The sequence below is a fragment of the Doryrhamphus excisus genome, linkage group LG7 (genome assembly GCF_037039965.1).
Source record: "Doryrhamphus excisus strain RoL-2023G ecotype Guam linkage group LG7, RoL_Dexc_Guam_v1.1, whole genome shotgun sequence".
Classification (NCBI taxonomy): Eukaryota; Metazoa; Chordata; class Actinopteri; order Syngnathiformes; family Syngnathidae; genus Doryrhamphus; species Doryrhamphus excisus.
Window position 1 is genome coordinate 7507372 of NC_136363.1, and position 18660 is coordinate 7526031.

The 18660-nt window shown below is 41.5% G+C and overlaps 2 protein-coding genes and 1 long non-coding RNA gene across 7 annotated transcripts in view; 1 reads left to right on the top strand and 2 right to left on the bottom strand.

Moving 5' to 3' along the window:
• Positions 1 to 321: 321 nt before the first annotated feature.
• Positions 322 to 1487, bottom strand: LOC131102290 (cytochrome c-like). The gene is made up of 3 exons (XM_058047859.2): positions 1300 to 1487; positions 1032 to 1209; positions 322 to 797 (listed from the first exon to the last, which is right to left on the bottom strand). The coding sequence occupies exons 2-3, from the start codon at positions 1198 to 1200 to the stop codon at positions 646 to 648; spliced, it is 321 nt and encodes a 106-aa protein (XP_057903842.2). The 5' UTR covers positions 1201 to 1209; positions 1300 to 1487; the 3' UTR covers positions 322 to 645.
• A 94-nt stretch (positions 1488 to 1581) lies between these two features.
• Positions 1582 to 18660, top strand: part of LOC131102296 (uncharacterized) — a 38977-nt gene continuing 21898 nt past the window's right edge. For 3 of the 5 annotated variants that reach the window (XR_013627595.1, XR_009119418.2, XR_013627597.1), the window contains exons 1-2: positions 1634 to 1948; positions 3095 to 3217. This is a non-coding gene — a long non-coding RNA (uncharacterized LOC131102296). The other 2 variants (XR_009119419.2, XR_013627596.1) reach the window with 2 other exon arrangements.
• npvf (neuropeptide VF precursor) lies at positions 2275 to 3479 on the bottom strand. Its single transcript, XM_058047849.2, has 3 exons — positions 3069 to 3479; positions 2604 to 2962; positions 2275 to 2371 (listed from the first exon to the last, which is right to left on the bottom strand). Exons 1-3 carry the CDS (start codon positions 3234 to 3236, stop codon positions 2293 to 2295), a joined length of 606 nt encoding a protein of 201 aa, XP_057903832.2. The 5' UTR covers positions 3237 to 3479; the 3' UTR covers positions 2275 to 2292.

The window sequence follows — 18660 nt, forward strand, 5'->3', positions numbered from 1 at the left end:
TGGATATGTTAGTCCTTGCAAGCGATACATTGCTTGGATGTGTTGGTAGTAGTTACCCACAATAAAATAGTAGTGGTAATCAGTTTGGCACAATGCACTACAGACAACCACTAATATGAACCATATTGTTAAATTAAAACCAATCTGACACTGTCAATCATAATTCAGCATGATTATATAGGATTTTATCACAGCTCTTAAAGTTTTTGTCCCGTGGAAAATAACCTATGAAATGTCATTATTGTCTTAAAATAAAATAATAGTAAATTGAAAAAATTGTGAAGAAGGGTGCTTTTCAGTTGTGATAAAAAATATGCAACTGTATCAAATAATTTATTGTATTGCAAATATTTAGGTTCTGTATATCTATTGAATTTTTATATTTTGTACTGTCTACAATCAGGTGTAATACAATGCAAATATTAGGCCTGATTGTCAGTGATTGACAGTACAAAATATACAAATGTAACAATTTGGGAATTACAAAGAGGGCTGTAAACGGGAAAACACACAATATACAGGTCTAAGAGTAACAGTGTCCATGTTAACATTTACAGTTGTTGATGCTTGCAATAAAACATGTAGTACAGTAACATACGGTTGTAAATGGTTGTCCACAGTTACAGCATACATGGACATGTGTGCCTATTTGGGTGAGGTGGCGTCCTTTAAATATGCTATGATGTCCTCCCTCTCTTTTTTCTTTTTGAGGCCATTGAAGATCATCTTGGTCCCCGGAATATATTTCTTTGGGTTTTCAAGGTAAATCATCAGCGTGTCTTCACCCCATATAATACCTAGAAAGCAACCATAAGCATTAGTGTATAATAACAAGTATGCAGATTATCACAACATGGAGAGGAAAGCTGCTCTGCCTGTTCAGACCTGTTTTTCTAAAGACAGTTATATGTAAAACTAAAAAAACATTGCTGCTTGCTATGGTAACAGCAATGAGTAGAGTGTGACGACTGAACTACATAAAACTATTCAACTACAACAAAATAGTATACATTGCAGTCAGTGATCCATACCTTTCTCCTTGTTTGCTTGTGTGTAAGAGAAGCCCGGTGCCTGTCCAGTCTTCCTCCCAAACAGACCCCACAGATTGGGCCCTACTTTGTGCTTCCCGCCTTCGTCCACAGTGTGACACTGGGAACATTTCAGAACAAACACCTTCTTCCCTTTGTTTATGTCTCCCATGGCTAGAAGCTGGACGGAGAAGAAGACAGAATGGCTAAATAGTTAAATCATTGTATGACATTACTTACTAATTCAGTAAACACAAGCGAGAATCCTTACCTTTCTGTATGTTCAAGTTAGTGTACAGATTCGACACCACCCTTCTCAAAAGAAAGTTGGGTTGTTTCTGACGTCTCATATTTCGGAAGGGCGTGTCTGCCTTCTCAACTCATCTCACACAGGTGAGCATGAACGTTACATTCGTTGACACACAACAATGTGTTCACATTATTATTTCTGATAGTAGGTTATTATTTATATACACATGTACTATTTATATATTACATGTAAAATAATGTGTATGTAATTCCGCCATTAAAAATATTTTCAGATGGGAGGAGCTATCGGGATGGGTACTTCCGCATCGTTGTGACATCACGACAAGGTACTTCAGGTCACCTCGTTGAGTTACCTTAATAACGCAAGCTCGCTAGCTTTACACTTTTAAACATTTTGTTGACATTGTTATTTGTGGTATTGAGTCACTCTATGTGTATGTTATTCCACGTTACCTTTTCCAGAGAGGATGTGCTATCAGGCGAAGCACTTCCGCATAGTTTTAGATCAAGATCAGGTACTTGAAGTCAGCCATCGTCGACATGCTAACTAACTCATCAACTCTATATAACTTTGGACCGTATTGCTCATTTTATTGATCCAAAGGACAACAAGCTGCCTACATCTGACTGATAAGGCAACATACGACGAGGTGATTTTATTTCAAACAAACACCTTCATTCGTTATATACCTAGCATAAAGCTGCAAAAACGGTACGTTAACGTTAACATTGACCAGTGGAGGGCAGCAAAAACAAGTATTTTCGAAGCCAAAACACGCATTAATGAAGCTAGACAAGAAAAAAAAGACTACAGGCGACATAAATGATTACCATTAAGCATTTAAAAAAGCAAAAAAACAAATCCCTCAAAAAGACCGACCCACAAGCCTGATTTGAAACCTTCATATTGTTACTTTATTTCCATCACAATAACTTTACTCTAAGCTACTTCTATGATATAATCATCAGATTGATGCTAAAATTCTCCATTGATTTACATCATTGTTTCTAAAAGTCTCTTTACTTCCATCTTTATTTCATCCATTCTGGTCGTTAAGTCAAAATCTTCAGACCTGAAAAGAAAGAAATCAGGTAAATACTCTTATTATTCATCTTTACTGTAAATACTACAAGTATCTCCTTAAATCGTTTGGTTTGCCTGTTAAAATATTGTATATAAATATGGTAGTTCATACAGAATAGAACATTTGAGGTCTACAGTGAGCTGGATCACAATGTTACTACTTAGAAAATGAAAAACATGGTTATGTTTTTGGACATTGACTTCTTTGTATAGTTGCCTACCAGTACAAGCACGTGTTCCATATCTGGGCACTGGCTAGCATCCTTAGAAGCCTCCAGTACGGGCTCTTTATCCACTTTCTTTGGAGTAGTTCTGGGTCTCCAAAACGCTCAGCACATGTTGGGATCTCCTCGCCGGACCTTCCAAACCTCTGGGGCATTTTGTGCTGTGACTTGTCTTCATCAGGGATATCTTCCCGTCCAAAACGCAAGGGAATGTTGACGTGCATGTGAGTGGGTTGAGTCTTAGGTTGATGGTGGTTGATCTTGACAATACTGGGGAGGCTCGTTTTGCTTGTGGTCGGGGATATGTAGATTTTGAAGTGATCCGGGTCCAAACTCCTCTGTATGTCACCATTTTTCTGTGAAAAAAATGTCAAATATGTTGTATAAATTGCAGGGTTTCCCACGTTTTTGAGGTTTTATCTTCATGAATATATACTGTAATTATGACAAATTGTTTCTTACCTCCTGATGCGTGTGCTTCCTCACAGTGTGTCGCCCGTGATCACCGCTCTGGAGGGCTTTCCCACCATGGATCGATTTCCCGCTGACCTTTAGGTCGGACACGGCCACACCAGCGTCAAGACCTGCCGTCATCAACAGGAGCGCTGACAGTAAGATTGTTATCACCATGTTAACACCGGCAGCCACCAACCCACGTCTCTAATTTCCCACTGACCCCTCTTAATAAAGAATTCTGCACGTCACCCGTGACACCCACTCCAACTGACACAAGGCGGCCTCATTTAAACTGAGCACATTCCTGAATAAATACTCACCCAGTAAGGACACATATCAGTGAAATGCATGTCCTAATTGGTCTCAGGAATGAGATCATTGATGCAAGGAAATAGAGACATAGACACACTTACACAGAAAGCCTATTTCATCCATATCCATTCCCAGCTATAGAGTCATATTTACAATTTCACATATAAATTGGCTCAAGGACATTTAATAAACATTAGTGACAGTCACTGAAATTGATTGTAATGATCTTTAGCGTAAAGTTAGTCAGCTGAGAGTACAAATTAATGTTGTTTTAATAAAAGGGATCGGAGGGGATGCAATGCTACCCTCTTGTGGCAAATGTTAGTAAACACCCAAGGAATTTACTTTTTGCATTGGATTTCTTACTAAGGTTCAAACTAGAGCTACAAAATGTCAAAATAAAAAAAATAGAGTCAGACGAAGCATTAAAAGAGCATTAAAGCACCATCCTGATCTGGGGTGCTTTTAGCTTCAACACAACAATGGAGCTTCGGGTTGTGCAGGGGCGTCGAATGGAAGCTGTTGTAGCAGGAATCCTCTTCTGTTTGGTACTGATTGTGTTTTTCAACAGGACAACGCTGCAAAATGTGTTCATAAGGACTGTCAGATGGAAAAATACCTGATTAACAGTCTTTTATCTCTGACATAACAGTCCGTTGAAGGGCTGCAGGTTAGCCGAGCCATTCTCCAAATAGCCTTTAACAGAACACAGATGTGGCAATGACATCACTCAGCATTCCTGTTTGCCAATTTGGATGCACGCGTTGCACAATGGAGCTGTATTTGCATCCAAAGCAGACAGAATGTGAGGAATGGCTGGTGTGAAACACACGCCTTGATTAGGAAACTTTAATTTGATGTTGCCATGACAAGTCCCACCACAGCATCCATCTATTTTAGTGCTTCCCTATAAACCTTAAAATGCCTTTTTTATGGCCATGTTTCTAGTCTATCTTTCTGTATTATCATTTAGCGCCAACCTCTCTTCGACCCTTTTCTATGGACGCTATCTCGCTCGACCCCCGCCCCCTGCTTCTAGATTTACGGTGCTGTCTCCCACACTTTTCGACAGTGGTGTCCACAGAGAGCTTCCCGGTATGCCGAGCTCTCCCTTTGTTCGTTCACCGAGCACTCCCCTAAAGACCTTGTGGGCTGCCATTGTAATTCTCGCCTCTTAATTTCTTAAATGTACATTTCTTGCGCCCCCCCCCACCCCCGGTGGCCTTTTCATCATGCCAATGACTTGCTTTGGGTCCCCTGCCCCTCCTCCTTTTTGCCTCTCCCACCTGTCTGTTTGCTGGAAAATACCATTGATTGAAGTACAGTAATGAATTGATTCAATGCAGATTGTTTCTTTACACTCTACAGTCACATCTGGTGCATTCCCAGCCCCCCCATATTAAAAATAAGCATTAAAGTTGAAGGTAAATGACAGTAATGCAATCATCCTTAATGTCCTATATACTGTATTAGCGTGTCTGGTCACTGCCATCTATTAACGTGTCAGAAATCTGGAAGTGTTCCCAGAATTCCTCCCCACAAGAGGGACACCCTGGGATTTCTTTGGGTGATTTGTGGGAATGTGCCGTTATCTCCCCTTTGAGATGATTTATGTCAGGTTTTATCCTCCCCTTCATTTTAGACATCCGGCGGGTCATCGCCATAACACTTTACATGCCCGCACATACTGCAGAGAAATACATTCATCACATCCTTTGGACGGCTTATAGTTTTATCAATGATCGCAACGCTTTCTGCAGCCATGTGATATATGAGGAGATGGCCCCATGCTGTCAGGCACAAAGGCTTACAGTCTTATTCTTATTCCACACTTTTTATATGTTGAACTTGTTACACACAGCTTTGTCCTGTGTCAAATGTTGTACCATCATCGGAAAAATGTGGATCACTGACGGATAAATATAATGGGACACCACTGATTGTTTCTGGAATGACTTAAAGGCAGAGCCGGCCGGCCCATTGAGCAATATAGGCGACTGCTAAGGGCAACGTAGCCTCCAGGGGGCGCCAAATTTTCCCCAAAATCATCTTCAGTATCCATCTATATATTTTTTATGTCACTTATCCTCATTAGAGTTGTTAGGGGTATGCTGGAGCCTATCCCAGCTGACTTCAGGCGAGAGGCGGGGTACACCCTGGACTGGTTGCCAGCCAATCACAGGGCACATATAGACAAACAACCATTCACACTCACATTCATACCTATGGACAATTTGGAGTCGCCAATTAACCTAGCATGTTTTTGGAATGTGGGAGGAAGCTGGAGTCCCCCCAAACTCCACACAGAGATGCCCAAGCGGAGATTTGAACCCAGATCTCCCTGATCACCTGACTGTGTGGCCAACAACTGGCTCATCCAGACACCTTTGGGACAGACAATAGTCCAAAATCTCATAGGAATCAGGCATCTTGATATTATAGAATAGTTGGTTGTCAGAGAACCACCAGCTGAATGCGTCTTTGTGGGATCCTATTCCCTATTTGATGTATTTTTTTTGGCCATTCTTTGTCATACAATGTCTTCTTTAACTTTTATTTCAATATTTTTGTTACAGTGATTATATTTTTTACAGAAAGTGACAGCCGCACTCCACCAGGTGGCGTAGTCTTGCTGTGTAAGAGGTGGAGGACCACCTAGAATAGGGGTGGAGATAAAAGTAGGCGGCTCTGAAACGAAGGTGTGGCCTACAAAAGGAGGAGGTGTTTGCCTGACTGCTAAAGAGGGGAGGTGCTGAAAGCTGCAGCCTATCAAGACTCGGATAAAAATCGACCAATCAGAGAGGAAGAGCCAGATGAGGCAGGCAGGAAACTGAGCAAATGACCCTTGATTAGAGAGAGGAGGTGGAGGATGGGATGGATGATTGAAGGGGGAAAAAGGGGCCCTAGTGTGTGTGTGTGTGTGTGTGAGTGTGTTTGAGAGAAAGAGAGAGAGCATTCAAAAAATCTGCCATAGTATTGCCACACTATATATTTTGGTATAATCTTTTCTATTTAAATAAAAGCAGATGTGGCGTTATGAAGCAAAAACAGACTTCCCACAATGTCTGACCGAGTTGCAGATTTACTGCGATAAAATACAGAGATATCATGTGAAAAGCGTCAGAAATAAGAACTCAAAATGTCTATATTCAGATGGTAATCTAGTGAAGGAGTCTCATCGTCTTTGGGCCCGGGATACCTTTCACAGCTCTGTTGCGTATATATATTCTGACGACACCAACGTCAATTAGAATTAAAGCGTCTTTGTCTTCACTTTTATTGCTATAAGAATTATGCGTGCAAGCACAATGATGGGAGGATGGATTTAGAAGCAAAAAACATAGAAGGGAGAAAAGAAGCACAAATTGGCGTTCGGAGGCGCTGAGGAGGTTGAGAAAATGCTCTTTCCCCTCAGTGTTCCCCCCTGACCTTTGGGCCCTCGCTCTAGCTGCTGTTCAGTGGGTCAGAAGAGGTCAAAGTTTGCCTCTACACCCACACAGAGTGCCACACTACGACCTCCAACCCCTCCCTGCTGTGCAGCTGAACTCTGCACAGTGCCTAAAGCAAAGCAGGCAGAGAGGAAAAGATAAGTAACACAGAAAAGCTGTGGCTTGGCTTATAAAGAAAAAAATGATAATATTACGTATTTAGTCCTATGTATAGGCTCTTCTTCTATATAGGCCAGTGTAAACATGTAAACATACCATCACTTCAATGCACAAATGTACTAAACAGTGTAAATATGTTTATGATCACATATGATAGTAGTAAGTAACAGCTTTTAAAGAGTGTGTCATTTAAAGTGGACTTAAAGTATCGCAGCGGCATACAGTTTCAGCATTCATGCTCATGTTTCATTTCCAGGAAGCCTTCACCCTCTGATGCCTTAACCTCAATAAATCAAACATGTAGTGCTATGTTAAGGACACTTCATAGAGCTTTTTAATACTTCCTATTATTGTTATCAGAGCCTCGTTTGGACTGTTGCATACTGTATGGTCATGAAATAGTAATCAAACAAAGGTCAAGGATAAGAAAAAGCGCTGGTAATGATTACCCGGCATTTTCATTGCTGATACAATAGCGTCACGCCATGTCTGTCAGGCTATAATAAAGTAATAAAGTTTTATTTACATGCCCATAGTCCAACATAGAAAGAACAGATCAGCAGTCTTGCAAGGAAGACAAATCAATACTGCAAAAAAATGGAAGATGTCACTTGTGTATGTCTGCGAATATTATACTAAAAGATCTCCCCCAGGGGCTTTTCACACGAGAATGCAGCGCCGACGGATATTATCAAGGCGACGACCATGTCGGCAATTACTATGACTGCGCTTGTGGTCAATAAAGAATGAATAGAGAGATCATTTGAATCTTGTATACTGGTTCATAAAAATATACGAGTTCAAGGGTTGGAAAGTGTTCAATTAAAAACACATCAAATTAATTCAGGTGATTCTCATCAGTATTTAGAGTATTTGATCTACTTGAGTAAGTTTGGAATATCTGCCTTGGGTATCAAAAGCTATGCATAATAATTATGGACCTAATTACTTCTGGACACATTTCCCTATAACTTTAAAATAACTGGGGAAATGACACGGTTCTTTCATGTGGAAAGATTCTAAAATGACTTTTTTAACTGGTGGCACAAACTCATAAAATTAGAGTTGAGAAAGAAGAAAGAAAGAAAAGTCATACATTTCCCATACATTTTCAACTTTATTTATGTAATATGATTTTTTTCCATGTAATATTAATTCATGCAAACTTTTTTGTTATAATATTCCAGCTTCATGTAAAATGATGTTCTGTCGCTCTGATCCTCCTTTGTAATATTGAGTTTCTTTCCATTGGAAGAGTTGAAGCACACACTCAGCTGTGTGTGTGTGTGTGGCCACTTATGTGTGAATAAAGCTGTGTTTTTCTTGCCCTCTCTGATAGTGTATGTGATGGCGCTGCTGTAAACTCATCCCCACTTTTCCCCTCCCTTTCCCACTCCCTCCACATGCCGTTCCCGGCAGCTCACTTTGGCATGCGTGGCTTTTGCGTGTGTGTCTCGCTGCTTGTTTGTACCTCATACAAGGCAACTTGATCTGGATCAGAGTTTTCAGCGCGGCCCGTTGGATCCCCAGAGTTTTGCCGGAAAGTCAGGGAGAGTCCAATCTGACCTCAGTAGCACCATTTACACACACACACACACATACACACACAGATACGTGTTTCAGTGCAGCACTGAGTGGTAGGGACAGCTGCAGCACAGTGACCTCATCTTTAGTTGCTGGCTGCTGTATTTGATCTGAGCTGAGGGAAAGATTGAGGCTGAAACATCAGAATGCACTCTGGACCCACAACCCCTTGCCAGAAAACCTTCTGTGTGTGTGTGTGTGTGTGTTTGTGTCCTTGTGTGCACACCTATCCGAGGCATGTGTGAAGGTTTACGGAAACTAATAAAACCACCACAACATTGAACCATAACAGCCGCTCCCGTCCCCTGACTGATTGATGCGTTGTATATATCCCATGTGGTAATCGGATCCCTCTCTTCCAGAGGTTGTTGTAAATACAGGCTGCTGAAGTACCAGGCTGCCAGGCAGACAGGCGGGCTGTCTCTGGCGGGGCTTTAGCCATGCTCTGAAGCCCCGCCGCTGCACTGCGGAGGCCCCCCGAGGGCACAGACGAACACATGATCCCCCCCCCACCTAGCATGACAAGATCAAGCAACGATAACATTTCTGCGTGTGAATTTGCAGGAGGAGGTCATCCGAGGTCTGTGTTAGCACGCATGTGTGGATTCAATAGACGTCTGACTTGATTTGATGAGTAAATGAGCGGTTAGGGAGCTGGCGCTACGACGTGACTTTATGCGGTTAGTTGACGATGACGACGCAACAGGACAGACAAACACACCCTTATGCTTGTCAGTTGTTTTGAATGACAACCCCCCACCGTCTCCCTCCTTTCCCTGTCGGCATGGGTTACAGATACCTGCAAAGTCACGTAAGTGTCATACAATCCCCGCAACCAAAACAGCAACCTGTTTGGGTTGTAACTAGAGTTGGGAAAAGGAATAGATGGGAATTTACAGGAATTAACCGGAACTGGTATGCATTTCAGGTTAGTTTGAAGTCCCTTTCACACTGCCTGTAAATGTCTGGGCATGGAATTTGGGGGATCAAGTTGGCAATTTTGTGACTTTGGGGGTGCTATGACAGCAGAGACGAGATGCTACCTGTGTAACAGGGGATACTGTAAAGCTGGCAACACCCTGTTGAAAACAATTGTCTGTGTCTGGCGTCTGCCGCATCATGATGTTGTTATGCAACTAATTATCTGATCGTGAGAAGGCAATTCGCTGTGTGAACTTCAAGATAGTAGAATATTTTTATTTGATTCTTCTGTTATCATGCTCTAACAGAGCTGCGTTGCACAGCACTGTCACTGAACCAGAAGTCACTGTGTGCACGTTTTAATGCTGCGTAACTAGATTGTTGCTGTTGTCATTTCACGCCGCTTAGCGATAATGAGGAAGTTTAACAATACTGCAACACGTTTTTCATAGATATGACCCCTTTCAGTCTCAAATTTTATGTTGACAATGTATGTTGATGTCAACTTAAGCATAATATCTCAAAACAACGTCAACAACTCGCAGTCAGTTATTCCTAAATGTACCAAAGAGGAGTAACCAGATGCAGTGGGAACAGAATGCTCCAATGTGACATGTTTGGATGTCTGTTCAAGCCTTCAGGTGACACATTTGTTGATGTTTATTTAGCGATAGCGCCGCCTTTTCTTTCACTGTTGCGCCTAAAAGCATTGAAGTGAAGCAAATGTACACAATACGTGTGACACACAAACTCGGAGAGACTAATGAGAATGAGCAGAGAGCTACCACCCACTGCAGCAGACAGCACCCAGAGAGTCACTGTGCAGAAAGTCAGCATAAACAAAAGGTACAAAAGCCATCTGGGCCAAGCGGCTACACTACATCCACAGACAATAGGCTCTCATTCATGCCGCCCAGCCCAGCTAGGGCCATCTGCTCCTGGTGAGAGTGAGTGGGAGACTGGACCTCCTTACCTCCAGGAGGTCCCAAAGTGAAACAGGAATCAAGCTTGTTTGATATTAGCATAATATTATAGCTATGACCAACCGGCTGTATGAAATATGAAATGAAGATGAGCTTCTTCATGAAACCAAGACGACAGATGCATTGACTGAATGTGGCGTGTGAATCTGCACTATGAGAACATGTGTGGGCTTTTTTTTTTTGGGGGGGGGGGTGCAACAATGGTGAGAGGCCAGCAACAGTGGCCTGCATTCAACACAAGAACAAATATCACCACAAAAGGAGCGCTGCATTCAAATGCCATTTTTTGCAAACTATAATTTTCCGTGTATTTGCTGTCTCTATGTCATTATCGACCATGTGGAAAATTAGCCTATTACGCATGGGTAATTTGTAATTATCATCAAACCTTTCTCTTTTCAACTAGAGCTGAATAGAGAATACACAATTTTCTCTCTATCATAATTCTGATTAAAAGAAGAGGAAAAAAAACACCCCTCAAAAGGAATTGTTGGTCTTTCCATTGCTCTTGACTTCAGCGATTTGTTCAACAGTATACTGGATACACAATTCAATTAATTGTACTCCAAGAATAATATTTTGATGCCTAGAGCGTCTGAAGATTCTGAGTTAAGATTGATCTTGGACTAAAGCTTATTGCCTCATGTGCTGGAGAGTCTAATCATAATAAACAAAAGCAAAACCATGTTGTGTGTTCCATGGTTCCAATTTATCCCACTTACAGGAGATGCTTCTTTTTGCACATCCCAACTCCTTAAACAGACTTGGCATTTTGTTGACCTGGGATGCCTGAATGCAAGTGTGCAACATTTCACGTCCGCCTTTTACTTAATACACAGCCCGCAGAGGTGCTGTGTCAAAACGTCTCCTGATGAAAGATCGTGTGTCATAATTTATGCTGGCTAATGATTGGGTTGTGAAACACAGCCATCACCAGAAAATGTGGAAGTCTCTCTCAGCCACTGACACCGGGTTGTCAGAGGCTTGACATTAATGAGAGAGTCTCCAGCTTGTACACACTCCCTGTGACACCACTCACCCTGGGGGGGTAGGTGGCCTTAAAATGGCCCGAATTGTTTGAGCTGACTCATAAATGTTGCGCTAAAGATGCCTGACATTCGGGATTTCCTGAGATAAGATTGATTGACTAAAACCAGTAGGTAAACGAACACAAGCACTGCATCAAAAAGTTTTCACCTTAAAAGCGCTATCTGTCTTGATTTATGTTAACTTTTCAATGTGAAATGAAATGAAATAATTTTCATAGTTAATAGCATAGGAAATCAGTTTAACACGACTTTAACATTATTAAAGCCCTCAATACATGAAATAACACCCCTATATGTAGTCACCTTTACATTCATATTACCAAAATACCAGATATAATCAGACAAAATAAGCCATTTAAGACATAAATAAGTAGTGAATGTGTTCTGGATGTGTGAGGACAGGAAGTGACGTCCGGTGTTCAGAGTTGAGTTTTAGCTTGTTGTGGGTTACACCCTAAACAGTAGTCTTATTAATGTAATGTCATGTCAATGTAGAATGCTACATTCACGATTTGAATGCGTCTTCTTAATGGCTCATATTCATTCATTCATTCATTTTCTGCTGCTTATCCTCACAAGGGTCACGGGGGTGCTGGAGCCTATCCCAGCTGTCTTCGGGCGAGAGGCGGGGTACATAGGCCAATCACAGGGCGCATATAGACAAACAACCATTCACACTCACATTCATACCTATGGACAATTTGGAGTCGCCAATTAACCTAGCATGTTTTTGGAATGTGGGAGGAAACAGGGAGAACATGCAAACTCCACACAGAGATGGCCGAGGGTAGGATTGAACTCAGGTCTCCTAGCTGTGAGGTCTGCGCACTAACCACTCAAACACCGTGCAGCCCGGCTCGTATTCATAATATACTTAAGTTAGTCATATTCACAATAGTTACAAAGGAAGTCATGTTTATTTGTATAACCTTTATATATACTTATTTATATAAGGGCTTAACAAGTAGGCAACAATAGATGATAAATGATGACAATGCTATGTTGTTAGAAACATATTCCAAAGGCATGCATTTAAAAACAGTACACACAGTAAATATTGTATAGTTTACACAGTGAATGACGTTTGATGTACAGTCTTTGTCATTAAATGTAAATGAAACTATGTGTGTGTGTCTGTGCGGACCCGCAGGGTTCAAAAAGGTTTGTGACAAGCTTTGACAAGTACAGCACGGTGCTGCTCCTCATCGCTGAGCTGAAGAAAGCCCAAATAACAGGTCTCATAGCAGAGACAGCCACTGATGTCAGAACTCAAATGTTATATAGTCAATGATCTATTGTCACTCAATGTATTTCTTCCTCTGCTTCCTTTTAAACTTGTTAAACGCCTAGTAATTCCTTTCTTAGCCGTGCTCTCTCTCAACACCAGTCCCTTACCTGAATAAGTGCTAGAATGCACCTTTCTCAACATGTCTGAACATGAACAAAGGTGACTTATGTGCCATGTATGAACTGACATTCAGGAGAGAAATGTGGAGAACATAAAGGGAATAAGAAAAAGGAAGGATATTTTGTGTGCTTTCGTGTATTTCCTTGGTGAGAGGCTGTTGTGGGTTTAGTTAGTGTGGTGTCGGGGTCTTGTCACCTTGACAACCAGGCCTGTATTTCACTCACTTGCTAAACAGAGCGTCTGAGGGAGGCCCCTGGCTTCTAACCCCCTGTCAAACCCGTCTATAGCTTCTCTCACACACACACACACACACACACACACACACACACAGCAAATGCATCCACTCTGTTCATTTAACTCACTTCACAAGTGTTACACAACCTGTTTACGTCCCACTGAAACCCTCCTTTGTGTGTCAGCGCGACTCGTTCAATACAGTCTGCGTACCTGGCATGCAGAGTGGAAACAACAGGCATAGAACGTCACGGGAATCAGCCTGCTATGAAAGCTACTGTACATGGACAAAAGTATGTGGACACATGCCAGGCCAGTGCGTTATACATCTCAATACTATTATAATACTATCCTAAAATACCACATTTGTTCACTGGTTTTAATGCAAGAAGCACTGTACTGGCGCATGTAGCTACAGCCATAACTGAGTGTCCTTAACATCAATTACACAGGAAAGAATATCGGTTTTAAAGAGGTTTGAAGCAATGCATTGTGACTCTGTCATATTCTATCTGTATGTGACAAAGTAATTCAATTTGACAATCAGGACACCACATCAATGTGGTTATTGGTCCCATCCTTACACTGCAAAAATTGAAGATTAATTATCTGTAATCAAGGTCAAGATCAAGTTATGTTCTTTTATTATGGTAGACCAATCTGTTTTAAATATGAGTAAATAAATATATATATAAATGAAACAACATTTGGCTTGCCTACCATACAAGTTCTGACCAGACTACAGTTAGTCTGACATTGAGCGTAGTCGGTGTGTTGTTAGTCCAAAAAAAGGATTTTCAGGTATTTATTCTTCCTTAGTTTTTATGGTAACTGTAGACAGAATTAGGATTAACAAGAGTGTCTTTTGATTGCTGACACAGCAAATTAGACATTGGTTACCCCCCCCCCCATCCCTGACACTGACAGACAGAATGGAACAAAATATGGAGATTTAGAGCGTCTGCTCTTGTGGGAGATTCTGAGGTGTGTCTATGGGAATTTTTTGTTCTTTCAACCAGAAGAACAAGGCCTGACTCACAGGTCGTTTTAATGGTTTTGAGATCAGGGATCCCAAGTTATTTCAGACTAAATCTACGCCAAACTGCTTTGACAAAGTGTACAGTTGTCCAAAATGGTATTGGTACAATGGGAAATTAATATTAAAGTAGAACTAAGGGGTCTAGCCTAATGCCTGATCAATTAATTGATAATAATTAACTTTAACTTTAATGTGTGTTATTTTTGACTTTGGGATTATGTATGTGAAAGTACGTGATGGTTCTTGGTCCGATCTGTCAACAAGAGTCAGCAGAAAGACGCTGAAATGGCGCCGACAGCCATAACAACATTGCCCCAGTGCACAAAAGCAGCACAGACAGATGAATGGGACGCACTGAAAAGCATAGGAGTGCATCGCTTGAAAGATGGATGCTCTAATGGACGGATGATTAATGTGACAAGAGAAATGACAGATGATGCCAGATTAAATAGTTGAATTGACAGATAGACGGAAAGGCAGATGAATAGAGACGCAAGGTGTCAAAAAATGAGAAGGTATTGGAAAGAAAAATGAATGTTTTCTGAGAGTATAATGTGGCTTGAAAAACCTGAAATCTGAGGTGTTGACAGCCTCTCATAGGTGTTGAGAAAAAAAAAAAAACATCTAAACTTGCCCAAAATCCTGACTCTCCATCAGCAGCGGGGACTTCCGATTTTCTCTGCTTGACTGCATGGGCAGAAAGGAGGGACGGATTGCACGAGGGGAGGGCTGACATTCCCCCGTGTACTGTCAATAGAGACGTCTGATGGTGAAAAGAGTAGATTCCCTCTCTCTTTGCCTCGCCCTGTCACATCTATCAATGGTGTGAATGAAAGGCCTGACGACAGAGCAGCACTCTCACGCCGGCACAAGGGAGGAGCTGACTAATACATCTGTACTTCATAATTGCGTTGCGTGGCTTCAGCCTTCATAAGGCTTTTGTCAGTGTCTCGCTGTGAGTGTTGACATCTCGCTATTTACGTCCCCGCTGTTGCCCATTTGTTTTTGCTGCCGTCTTAATTTACCGTCTTTTGTCAGCCGAGACAAACTGTCTTGTAAATTATTGCAATAACAATCAGTTGTGGGGGGATATTTGGAGCTCTGCGCTCAATATTCCCTTCTAACAGACACAACAAACTGGAAGTCATTTCTTGACCCTCAAAAATACCAAGCCGCAACCTCCTCTGTCTCAGGAAATTGAAATTCAAAGCTTGTCAAGAGTCATAATTTACAGTTAGCTCGAAGTATCTATATGAGTTTATAAGAATTTGTCGTGAAACCGTGATGTGATTGTGTAGACTTTGAAGTTGACTTTAAGAGATCTCATAATTACAGCATTTACCATTGAGAAATGATTGCAGAGATAAAAGTACCGTATTTTCTAGACTATAAGTCCGGAGTATAAGTCGCACAAGGCCAAAAATGTATAATTAGGTTGACAAAAACACACATAAGTCGCATTTTTTGTGGGGAATTTATTTTACTACTACTACTTGACCAAAACAGACATTACGTCCTCTTGGAAGGCAATTTCTAACAATAAAAGAATAGAGAACAGGCTGAATAGGTGTAAGATATGCTAACACAATGCTTATTCAGCTACACAAAAAATAAACATGAACAGAAAAGGTGTCCAATGTTTATGTAACATAAACAGTTTTATCATTTATAAGTCCATCTGGAGTATAAGTCACAGAAACAAAGTGCGATTAATAGTCCGGAAAATACGGTAATTGATTCTAGTGTTTACATACACGGATCCTTGCATGTACGTAAACACTGGAACACAAACACAAAAACCGACAAGCGGCAGGGTGCTGTGGTACGAATGGAGATAATATAACGACGAGAGATTGAGAAGCAAAGTGCTTAACTTAACAGACCCCAGCAACTAGCCGGAAATACTTTCCTTCACAACGAAAACCGACAAGAACTCAGCTCACAGGATGAAGTAGAAAGAAAAGTCACTGTTGATGCACTACTCTAATGATGGGGATGTCATACAAATAGTTTGTGTTGGGGGGCATGACAGAAAATAATTAAGAACCACTGCGCTAGCTTAATAGCCTACTATGCCTGAAGTCTGGCAAGTGTGATTGCCCTATAAGATATGCTCAACTTTAGCATACTTCCTGTAGGCGTGCAACGTAGCTGAGTTATAGAATGACAGTAATGCACTCAAGCACTCACAATAATCCAAGATCCAAACGCACGGCTACATTACGTAATAATCATGTAATTGAATGAATGCGATTGTTTCTCTCGCATGTTATTAATGATGGCGGCAACCTCGCACAACACAGCAGGAATAATCACACTGGCAGGAAATACAGATGGTGCAAACCTCTAGAAGCCTTCAACAAGAGGAAAGACAGATTAGACCTTTGCCAGAAAACGTCCCATGTTCTGGAATTCTTTGAACAGCTTCTAGTGTTAACTGAGCATGCTCACTGGCGTTACTACTAAGACTGACCCATATTGCAGATCCAACAACTGCAAACCACTCCTTGAGTAATAAAGATGTTATTATTAAATAGCTAATACCTGTCCTGTTTAGACAGGTTTTAGACATTTCCTTCTTTGGCCACAGTGGAGACCAAAAAACACAATACAGCAGATACCACAAACGTAGACCTGTGCCATTTAAAATATTGACAAGGAGACAAAGAGAGCCATGATTTAATATGATCGCTGGGACTGGAGCTTAAATCAAAGCATGTTTGTTCTGATTTATGAGCCGTGGCTCAGGAGGGAGAGCGGGTCGTCCACTAATCACAGGGGTTGGTGAGTCCCAGCTTCCCGTGTCCAAGTGACGTCCCCCCACCGCCTCCTGAACCCCAAATTGCTCCTGATGATCAGTTTTTTCCTCAGTCGATTGCTGCCTTCTGCGACTGGACGAATAAAGTTGTAAAGTTCTTCATCGCCAGCTTACTGGAGCCCCAAACCTTTCATATTAAGAGACTAAATATTTATAGCACTTATCACTATAACACCATCAATTCCAGCCTCCCAAGAAAGCAGTTGACATAAATCAACCTCTCTCAAATATATCCAATAAAATCTGACCATTATGATTCTCATCAAGGGAGAATTTACTGCACTGCATTAGTTTTATCTGGTGGCGGCCAATAGGTTGAAAGTGAGGGGATATCATTGCTATATAAATGCAGTCAATTGCCATATAGTGACTTTGACATCTTACTTGTTTAATACATAAAATCTGTCAGTTGAACAATTCACCTGATAGCAACCAGAGCTGAGCTTGACATATGAATAGAAGACAAAATGATGAAAATGTTTCACTTTAATGTGGCGGAGGTGAGCCACTGAAGGAGACGTCTGCTGCAAAATAACACGGGTCATCAATCAAATCTCAAGCGGCAATAACATTTGTACTTGAAGCCCACAGGTCTTTACACGGTTAAGCAACGTATACCGTCCTCTTGTGACCTATTAACCGATACAAACGGAGCTTCTGCACCAACAAATCTGCGGTTGTGAAAGATAAAGTTTTACAACATGCTCGTGCTTTATGCTCCTTGTCTTCCTGCAGGAGCGCTTTGTGTCCCTCATATCACTTTTCTACCCTCACTCATCTGTCATGTGGCTTTGGAAATAACATTGATGGAGCGGCAATGTTATATTATCAATTAACACATGAGAATACAGTAAAGCATATTATTTTTTATCCATATATCCAGCCATCCGTTGTCTATGCCAACAGACAAAGACAACTTGTTGAGTTGTGCGTTCAGAATGAAGCGTTGTGATCTTCTCTCAGGTCACTCATCAGTTCATAGCTGTGGGATGAGGAGTGATGATAAGCTAAAAAGATACAGTAGAACCTGGCACACTCATAAGCCAGCAGTTCCACATAGTGACGGTACACACATAAGCTCAGGTTTGTCCATTCTTTGACACACCCGTCTACTGACCCTTCAGTCACGCACACACACACAACACGCAGAAGTCTCTCATTCATTAATCTTCATTTCAACACACACTCTGGCCGCCGTCAGCACATATGCTCCCAACAATCACTTGGCACTGTGCACACACTCTCTCCATATACCACACACTCACGGACACACACTGACACAACTAGCTCTCGAAGGGCAAGATCTGATTGCTGACACTGATATCGGGTACCCTCCTGCTGTTCGGCCGTCCATCTGGCTGCCCGATCAGAAGACAGAAGTGAGGTCCTCGCAGTGGGACCCCTGTCACTGTACGTTTTGGAAAGACTGAGGGCAGATCCAAACTGACATATAGGATAATACTAGCATCAACTGAACCCTTTCCTGTTGTTATTCATTGGGATTACTGTGGGATTTGACATGTGATGTGGTCATATTTAGTTGTGACCCTCCATGAGATTTCATTCAGTGGACAGAAAGTTGGCAATGATCTTCTAATCCAGGGGTCACTAACTGACTAACTGGCCTGTGTCCAGACCAGAC